This window comes from Microchirus variegatus (assembly GCF_963457635.1).
Source record: "Microchirus variegatus genome assembly, chromosome: 3".
NCBI lineage: Eukaryota > Metazoa > Chordata > Actinopteri > Pleuronectiformes > Soleidae > Microchirus > Microchirus variegatus.
The window spans coordinates 11,292,198-11,303,002 of record NC_139804.1 but is presented as its reverse complement, the minus strand read 5'-3'; the positions used below and the strand labels follow the sequence as shown (position 1 = coordinate 11,303,002).

Sequence of the window (10,805 nt, the reverse complement as noted above, 5' to 3'; positions counted from 1 at the left end):
AGCAGCGTCAACTTGCGCGCTGAAATGAAGCCAAAAACCAGGCGCTCATGCTCCCACGCACAAAAGATGTGTCTGCGCTCCTGTGCACCGAAAGCGCAATATATAGCGACGTACTGACATCATTAGTAAACTACAACAGTTGCATGAGCCTTTTTGTCGTCATTGCTTGACTGAGAAAAATATAAAACACTGTCGTAAGAAACAGCAGCTTGCTGGATACAGCGCTGTAAAATATTGTTATCAACATTTATCACTATAATGCCTTATATTGCATTACTCAATCGCCGATGTTCGTGAAATTCCAGCATTAACGTGAATTATAACAAAATGTGTGCGCCGCCCGGGAATCGAACCCGGGTCGCAAGAATGGGAATCTTGCATGATACCACTACACCAGCGGCGCGACAAATGGTGGATCTGCCATCTTACTATATGACCATATACATACTACAATATTCAGAAATAATAATAACAATAATTTAAAATAATAATCATAATCAGTTCAGTAATTGGCATTACAATAACACAGCACAGAATGGCATCTCATTATACGCTCCTCACAAATGGAACAATCTCCAGAACATACTCAAACTGGATAGACTCAAATGGTCTCCATTAATAAACTGAAGACACTACTCTAAGATACACTATGCACAGACTGTTCATGCTTCTCTTAGCACTTTCCCTGCCTTCTACCAGTACTAATTGTTTAATTATTTTTTTTTTTCATCATTTTTTATTCTGCCAAAACTGTAACAGGGTATCCTTGCAAATGAGAGCTTACTCTCAAGGATCTAACCTGTGTAAATAAAGGTTGAATAAAAACATTTGCAATCTGCTCTGCTCTCCCACCCAGCCCTCACTCACCTGGACAAGAAAGACTCATATGTGAGAATGCTGTTCATAGACTTCAGTTCAGTACCACAACAACTCATCTGCAAACTTGACAAACTGGGCATCAGCACCTCCCTCTGCAACTGGCTGCTAGACTTCCTCAGTCCTGCAAACCAAACCAACTTGCGGACGACACAACTCTAGTGGGTCTTATCACCAAAGGCGACGAGACTCACTACAGGAAAGAGGTCGACCATCTGACTATGTAGTGCAGGGACAACAACCTCCTGCTCAATGTCAGCAAAACAAACCCTCTCTGCATGACACCCGCCTCACCTGAAAAGCAATCACAATTGTGACCGATGCAACCACCCCACACACAACCTGTTCAGCCTGAAAGGAGGTACAGGAGTCTCCGCTCCCGCACCACCAGAACTCTCTACTGTCCCCACCCTCAGCCCCAGTCACCAGAGCCAAAGAATTGGCAGAAGTCAGAATCTGCCTCCCCCACTGAAAACTCTGACCCATAGAAAACGATTACCTCAGCTGGACTATCTCTGCACTATGCAAACTGCACACATCTGCAACTATTATTATTGCTTCTATTACTATTATTACTATCATTGACTGTACTTTGCACTATTGATTGTATTTTTGCACTAAGGAAACCCTTACCAACACTTACACATAACAACATGGGCTGCTACTTCACAGTACACTACTGAAACATTGTTACATTTATATCTCGTTACTTTTAGTACCAGTATACAGCGTATAAGCCTGAAGCTACTGGCACTTCATTTTATTGTTGTTGTTTTTTTCTTTGTAGTCTTGTGGTGCACTTCACTGTTTGTACTGTCCTGTCCCGTATTGTCTTGTCTTGTCTGAATACTTGTCTACGCATGGGACAGTGAGAAACGTAATTTCGATTCCTTTGTATGTCAAGTACATGTGAAGAAATTGACAATAAAGCTGACGTTGACTTTTGACAGAAGTCTGATTCTGATGGCTCTGCAGTGATCAGAATGTGTGACCTCTGTGTTTCTATGTCTGTGATGTTCTCAGATTCAAATATAAGCGTTGACATTATTATGTTTGAGGTTTTATGTCATTATTATGCAGGTGATGATAACTCTTTGCAGTGGAGCTTAGAAATAGAAATGCATCTGTCCAAGAGATTGATAGAATAAGAGACCAGTTGTGTCACTCATTTATCATCACATAAAACATTCATTCGCATTTCACACATTTGTCATTTAAATATTCGATGTGTTGTGTTTTTTCAATACTACACAATACTCCATATTATATAACTAACACTAAAATTAAGTAATTCCAAAAAATTACAACAACAAAAAAAATTAAAACATTTTCTAAGAAAAAATTAAAACTAAAAGTGAAAACTAAATACAGTCTAGAACTAATGAAAAATACAAAACTATTATAACCGTGGTTTCTATCAACGTCCTTGGACCTGTCCATAAAAACAGACTGCCTTGTCTTTGATCTGCCGTCTGTGAGAGAAAAGTCAGATGTTATGACAGTTAGAGAATTACATAGAATTACCTGAGTGATCCAAGGAACAACGGATAACTTCTTTAATGACTTTAGACCGGTGATAATAATGTTTCATATTCGTCCTAATCTCATGTTAACGGGGTATATGGTTGTTGTAGGAACGTGTTTTAAACGTGCGGGGGCAGTGTTGTTAAATATATACGGTGAAAGATTAAAAAAAAAAAAAAAAGTAGAAGAAGAAAAAGAATCATCCCAGGCGAACGAAGAAGAAAGAAACCCAGTCGGAGGAAACATGGCGTCCGCTACCGGTTGTGAGCACTATATCCGCAGCTGTTTATTGAAAGTAAGTTCTCAACTTTTACGTTTGTCTTTCATGTAGACAATGTGGAGACAGTGGAGACAGACGAGTGAAGAATGTGTCCAACCGTATCTCAGCTGGGATAATTGTGGTAGCAGCCGGGGCTAATGTTGAACCCTTTTATGTGTTGTAACACATAAGTTGATACATTAGCTGTGTAGCGTTCAATATTTTAATATATTTGTTGACTGTATATCACACTAGTTTAGTCATGTGCTTGCTATTTTGTCTCACTGCCAGACTGAGAAAGCTGCTGTTGTGAAGCACTTTCAATAAACCTGCAGTGCGTAATGGCATGGTCATACTTATGACCTAACAAAACAGTTTTTATTATTTTATTAACTATATTTTTTAATAATTGTCACTGTTTGATTAAAATACAGTGAATTAATAATCGCACCTTTTAGACTAAAATTAAAATCAAAATTGTTTACTACTGCGAGCTATGGGAAACCAACATGTGACAGAAACCAGGTTTAGTGTTTGCGAGTTTCAGTAGTTTCCAGTAAAAAGGGACTTCAGGTAGTGAGCAAGATTTCACTCTAAATAAATCAACATCGCTATCTTTATTTGATCATTAGATCCGGGTAGTTATAAAACACTCGAATGTTGCCTGCTGATTTGCCTCTTTTTTTGGTGGCATGATGTCGACAAAAGAAGAAGAAGAGGAGGCATGGACATGTGTGTTAAGTAGTGCAGACCAGAGAGAAGGGGAAGACAAAAGAAATATGCCTATGGACTGACAGCTCTTAAGTCAGGACCAAAACAAATATCTAAAATGATAGGAATGCCTGCACAACATAAGGAAAATGTGTAATATGCAAAAACATTGTTGAGTATTGTGATGACAATATGACTAGTGATAATAGCACATACACTCCCAACAACATCCCTTACTACCTGGATTGTTGAAATAAATAAAATGAAAAAAAAATATTGTAATGGTGATGAATCTTAAATCTGCAGGCACCTTGCTGTGGCAAACTCTATGTGTGTCGGTTGTGCCATGATGGAGAGGAAAACCACCAGATGGATCGATTCAAAGTCACAGAGGTGCAGTGCTCGGAGTGTCTGACAGTTCAGCAGGTAACGGAGGAAAAACAACTGCACCACCTAACATACCAACATTTTTACACTCCTTTGTTAATGATTCTAAATGTCCTCTCACCCTTTTTGTTTATATTTAAGATGTGTGTATATAGTGAGAAGCTCCCATCAAGATAAATGACATGTCACAAATTTAATGTGTCACTCTCTTATAGGCACAACAGACCTGTCAGCAATGTCAAGTGAAGTTTGGGGAATATTACTGTAACATTTGCCACTTGTTTGACAAAGATAAGAAGCAGTACCACTGTCAACCCTGTGGAATATGCAGGTGAGCAATATTAGTACAGTGGTATGCGAAAGTTTGGGCACCCCTGTAAATTTTCATGATTTTGCTTTATAAATCATTGGTTGTTTGAATAAGACATTTCAGTTAAATATATCATATATGAGACAAACACAATGATATTTGAAAAGTGAGATAAAGTTTATATGATTTACAGAAAGTGTGCAAGAATTATTTAAACAAAATTAAGCATGTGCATAAGTTTAGGCACCACAAAAGAAATATTTTGTGCATCCTCCTTTTGCAGAAATAACAGCCGCTTAACGCTTCCTATAGCTTCCAATTAGAGTCTGGATTCTGGCGGAAGGTATTTTGGACTATTCTTCTTTACAAAACATCTCCAGTTCAGTCAGGTTTGATGGTTTCCAAGCATGGACAGCACACTTTAAATCACACCACAAATATGTGGTTTATTTGTTTCTCTGCTTGAATGCCTTAGTAGATTTTGAGCAGTGTTTAGGGTCATTGTCTTGATGAAAGATCCAGCCCCGGTACAACTTCACCTTTGTTACTGATTCCTGGACATTGTTCTCCAGAATCTGCTGATATTGAGCGGAATCCATGCGACCCCAACTTTAACAAGATTCCCAGTCCCTGCATTGTAGGTAGCAAGTGTTTTTCTTGGAATGCTGTGTTCTTTTTCTGCAATGCATAATGCCCCTTGTTTTGCCCAAATAACTCTATTTTAGTTTCATCAGTCCACAGCACCTTATTCCAAAATGAAGCTGGCTTGTCCAAACGTGCGTTAGCATACCTCAAGCGACTCTGTTTGTGGCAGGTGCAGAGAAAATGCTTTTTCTGCATTACTCCTCCATACAGCATCTCCTTGTGTAAAGTGTGCTGAATAGTTGAACGATGCACAGTGACACCATCTGCAGCAAGATGATGTTGTAGGTCTTTGGAGCTGGTCTGTGGGTTGACTGTGACTGTTCTCACCATCCTTCGCCTCTGCTTAATTGAGATTTTTCTTGGTCTGCCACTTTGGGCCTTAACTAGAACTGTGTCTGTGGTCTTCACATTCCTCACAATGTTCCTCACAGTTGAAACTGAGAGCTTAAATTTCTGAGATAGTTTTCTGTATCCTTCCCCTAAACCATGTGTCAAACTCAAGGCCTGAGGGCCAGATGTGGCCCGCCACGTCATTTTATGTGGCCCGTGAGTGATTAATTGGTTTTAAAAATCGGTGTTAAAATAGGTCTATGCTGCTTTAAGGTGTTTTTCTGAGGGTGTGTTTTTGAAGCAGTGCATGCTGAAGGTGCGTGAGCAGGTTTGCCCCGACCAGATACAGACTTTTAAAACTGTTAGTTTGTCAAGAAACACCATCGTGGACCGGGTTACATCTATAATGCATCATATTTGTAATTGAATAAGTAATAAATACAGAAAGTTATTTAGCAATATATTACGGAGTGGTTACCTTTATTTTACATTATATTTGGTTACATTTAGTTACATTTATTCTGTATGACAGTTGCATCTGGCCTTTTATGCTGATGGTGGCCCTCAGTGAAAATGAGTTTGACACCCCTGCCCTAAACCATGATCATCACAATCATCGTTTTCAGGTCATTTGAGAGTTGTTTTGAGGCTTTGAGAAAATGCAAAGAGGAGACACACTTACAATTGACCTCCTTAAATACCCTTTCTCATGATTGGATTCACCTGTGTATGGAGGTCAAGGGTCACTGAGGTTACCAAACCAATTACCCAACCAAAATAGTGCTAAAGGTATTGAAACCAATAAAATGACAAGGGTGCCTAAATTTATGCCTAATTTTGTTTAAATAATTCTTGCACACTTTCTGTAAATCATATAAACTTTATTTCACTTCTCAAATATCACTGTGTTTGTCTCCTATATCATATATTTAATTGCAATTTCTGCAAAACAACCAATGATTTAGAAAGGAAAATAATGAACATTTACAGGGGTGCTCAAACTTTCACATACCACTATAGATTATGCATGAAAATGAGCTTGTTGAGAATTCTAGCTTGGGCATGGTAGCGCATCGGCCCGCTACGCCGAGCACTGATACACTCAAAATTCTTACTATAGATCACGCATCACATCGGCAGGAATACCATAGAGATTCAGCCACAAAACTCACAGGAGCATCACAAAACATCTCCCACCCCAAGTTTCGCCCACAAGCAGAACAAAGGTGCTCTGATCCCATAGAAACCATCCCCAGCAGCATCACACTTTCCATTCGATTCCAAGAACTATTCATGATGTTAGCAAACATTAACCATATTTGGAAGGCAGGGCCGTCTGGACTACCTCTTGCTGAAGTGTATCAATTTCACCAGCGTAAAAACTTTAGACCCATGCTTCATCCTCAGAAATAGCCCTCACAAGGCTGCACCACTTACCTTGTGAGGTAGGTTTTTATTTTGCCTCAAAATCACTTGATTTCAATCATGACATAATATTTGACAGATTATACCTCACATATTCATTTTTACTTGAATAACTTTAAATATGTCTGTACAATCCATGAAATGCCCATCTGCACTTGCGTAGAAGTTTACTGCATCTCCTACCTTGTAACTTAAAGTTTTTATTTTGCCTCATTTCGCACCAGTTTACTATTACTCTAAAATAAGATCTTGGCTAGAACCCCTTTGTTACAAATCATTTTATTTACAGCCTAAGTACAAGTACACTACACCACTAAAATCAGGGGGTATACTGGTATACTATTTTTAAACCTGGTGAACCTGCAAAAACACCTTTTGCCAGTGGTTGATTTGCACCATGGTGTTTTATTCACCTCTGCATCAGGGGCACTGTGTTTTTGCTCTTACAGGATTGGGCCCAGGAACAAGTATTTCCACTGTGACAAGTGCAATCTGTGTTTAGCCAAGGATCTACAGGGAAACCACAAGGTGATTATTGAACAGTTTCTGTATTTCTTTTGTATGATGTTTTGTATTTCTAATTCTGTTTCATGTTTCAGTGTGTTGAAAATGTTTCAAGGCAGAACTGCTCGGTGTGTATGGAGGTAATAAAACTGCAAATACATGAAGATGGTTTAGAGAGGCATGCTGAATTTTGATTTATTTACGTTGATAAGATCCTCTTGTGTACGTGCAGGATATTCACACTTCCAGAATTGGTGCTCACGTTCTTCCGTGCGGCCATCTTCTGCACAAGTACGACTCAGTCTCAGATTTTAACACTGTATTTGAAAAACAGTTGCACAAATTTATGCATCTCCATATTCTTTAAACTCAGTAATAATATTTCAATATTAATATTATGACAGTAATATAATGATTTATGTGTTTGTTCATTCTCTCAGGACCTGCTTTGATGACATGGTCAGAACAGGGTATGTCTCATAAGCCATTTTGTCCTGGTAACTATTTATTTTATATATTTCATGCATATGTTTACATTTATCCAGTAAGTTGACACTTTTTAAGCATCAAATATACCAGACATCTGATTTTTGCAGCTGGGTCAAGGAAAAGCTTCACTCTGTTGGTCTGTTTTTGTCTCTCTTTTAAAGTCAGTATTAGTGAGTAAATAAGTCTTAAAGGTACAATATGTAGTATTTATGGGTTTATAAAACCCAAAATCCACTTTTTTATACATATTATGTGCTCCTGCATTGTCTAGTCACTGTATAATAGTTTTTGTTTCATTTTCGTAGTGTTTCAAAAAGTCATGTTAAATAGCATGACCGCGGACCGCGGTTGCATAGCCACCGTTAGCAGCGAGACGCCATGTTTCTACCGGAGCCTGTAAGGACAAATGCGAGAGAACAAAACAAGCGTCTCTTTATTTGTAGCGGAAGTCCCGCCTCCTCTCTCTCCGCTTCGTCTGCTACGGCTGTGGTAGCTCGCCCTCTCCCTTACCTCATCTGCTGACACGGAGAAAGACGACGAGGACGACATTTGACCAGCTGCGGATACCGTAGCGCTCAGGGAAGGGAGGGGGTGAGCAAAGCAGCAGGTCTTTGTTGTAAATTTCAGCCTCTCCTCTAGATGGCACTATAAACTACTTATTTCCCCTTTAAATAGCTCTATATTCTGACAGCTTTCCCTGGACTCGGGTGTTTGGTCAGGGATGTGGGTCTCTCAAGTCATTCTCAGACATTTGTATTCAAACAAACATGTCTGAGCACAGCTTCAGTCTCATCAAAAACAATCTTTGCTACAATCCCATAAACACCTAATCAACATGCTAAAATGCTCATTAAATGAACGGTAGCAACAGCCAAAAGATGACATCACTAATGGCAGCATTCCACATATATTTATCTCTGCTGGTTACAAAATACTGAGAGCTTCCACTACATCCTCGTCTTTTTTCTTTGTTTGTTTCAGAGCGTACCGCTGCCCTCTGTGTATGCACTCTGCCTGGAACATGGAGGACCACTGGGAACAGATAGATGTGGAGATTACTCAGTCACCGATGCCCACTGAATACCAGGGTGCTACTGTCAAAGTAAGAGCTCAATAAATATGGTCAAAGCACTGAATTTGAATCGAATGTTTTATTAATAAGCATGGACAAACCAAGTGTTTAACATTTTGTAATCTGCTCCCTTCTCTCTCCTCACCACAGATTGTATGTAACGATTGCCAAGTCCACTGCACTGTGCCTTTCCATGTGCTAGGCATGAAGTGCAGCGGCTGTGGCTCTTACAACACAGCACAGGAAGGAGGGCTCCTCCAGCAGCCTCATCAACAGCCAGCAGAGGAGGACACTGTGGACGAGGCAGAAACAGACACAGAGTTCGAGCAGCAAGATCAACCCGAGTAACACGTCACAATATTTTTATAGCCCAAATGAGTCCCCACAGAGCCATCTTCCTTTGATTTTATATATGACAAACAACTTTTGTCTGGGTTTTCTTATCCTCTGCAGCCAGAGAAACATATCCCAGCATGCACTTGCCAGCTCTAATGACTTTGACCCCATTCAGACTTAGTATTTAACATCTATCCCGAGTGACATCACGATCCATACATGACTTCTTTTTGAAATATCTAAAATCGTATTTCATGTTACAACACTGCAGGTAGCACTTTGATTCTCTCGACTCCGCCCTATCTTTTTTCAGTGTCTCTTTTTACACACACACACACACACACACACACACACACACACACACACAGATGTACACCCATGCACACTGACATGAAACACTTTAGTACCACCAGACTTGATGAAGATAAGTTCTTGCAAAATGCGACATCATTGAATATCTGATCTGGTGGTCACAGCAGATTCATGTGATCAGATCACTAAGGATGTTAATACCAGGTCTGAATGTGTCTTGTTGTTTTCACACCTGTGTGAAAGTGTCGTATGTGGCCAGATATCATTTTCCTGTGAAATACAAATATGTATTTTTTGTTTGCAAAGGCAAAGTGATGTTTTTAATGTTGGACTAAACGCATGTGTCCAAGAGACAGCAGGAAGTGCTGAGTGAATCAACATTGGGGGAATATTCTGCCTGTATGTAAAATATGAAATCATGACATGGTGTTTGGCCTTAATGTTGTGGTGGTGGCCATGAATAAATCAATGCACAACACTAACAAGTGTAAAGAGTCCATTCTTAGGACATTGGCTGAAATAGGACATTGTCTTGTGAAAAAAGGCCCTTGGAAGTTTTTGATAATCACCCTAAATATACATGGGTCATTGAAAGTGCTTGAATTTGGGCAAGAAAAAAGTGAAGTTGATATTTAAGTGTCTCCCTTGTTTGTTACAACACCTACTGTTTCATGCCCTGCATTGCTTGATGTGCATAAACTAGGCTTATGAAGAACAAACGCTAAGTCATAATTACTAGCGGTGTTGTGGACACTGTCCACTGTCTCTCCGCTGTTGACGTGAGATTCTGTGCAGAACAATGAGTGAGTAAAACAAAGGGAGAAAATTACGTGATGTCTGGAAAAATTCCAAGATTCCAGAGGAAACTCACAGAGATATTGCAACAATGTGTAAGTGAGTCTTACCACCAAGCAGTTGGTTGCTGTGTTGTGATGCAGATTTATGACCCACTCACTCACCATTAAAAAAATGAACTGAATGAAAGGGAACATGTCGCAGGCCATTCATCTCCTGAGGCCCGTTGCACAAAAGTAGGATTCAGATATCCAGGATGAATGAGTGAGCCTGGTTCAACCAATCCAAAACAAGGGCGTCCAGGCTCAGTTGGTTGCACAAAGAACAAGCCAGGATGATCAGACACGGATTCATCAAGCCAGGTCAAACCAATCCTGGATCAGTACATGGCTTCCTCAAATCTCGTAAGGAATAATTTTAAGGAATTTTTGAAATTCAGGAAGTGATCCATTTGACCTGATGCACTTTGACAGTGAGCTGACTTCATTCAAAAACAAAACAAAAAGTATCTTAGAATGACTTGAAATTTTCCACAGTAATATTCCGCATCGCCCTGAACAAGGATCTGTTGAAAATATTAGCAAACCTCTTAGGGAATAATTGCCCTGATGCACTTTTACAGTGAGCTGACTTTAGTCTCAAAAACAAAAAGTATCTCGGAATGACTTGAAATTTTACACAGTAATTTTGTTTAAATAATTCTTGCACTCTTTCTGTAAATCATATAAACTATATCTCTCTTTTCAAATATCACTGTTTGTCTCCTATATGATATATTTAACTGAAATTTCTTATCCAAACGACCAATGATTTATAAAGGAAAATCATCA

At 39.3% G+C, this 10,805-nt stretch overlaps 1 protein-coding gene across 1 annotated transcript; it reads left to right on the top strand.

The window, feature by feature from the left end:
* Positions 1 to 2,644: 2,644 nt before the first annotated feature.
* rchy1 (ring finger and CHY zinc finger domain containing 1) lies at positions 2,645 to 9,641 on the top strand (the record flags this gene model as incomplete). The annotated part of the gene is made up of 9 exons (XM_083886432.1): positions 2,645 to 2,695; positions 3,677 to 3,796; positions 3,973 to 4,088; positions 6,917 to 6,995; positions 7,067 to 7,111; positions 7,204 to 7,262; positions 7,412 to 7,441; positions 8,442 to 8,562; positions 8,683 to 9,641. 9 exons carry the CDS (start codon positions 2,645 to 2,647, stop codon positions 8,878 to 8,880), a joined length of 819 nt encoding a protein of 272 aa, XP_083742558.1. The 3' UTR covers positions 8,881 to 9,641.
* Positions 9,642 to 10,805: the final 1,164 nt, after the last annotated feature.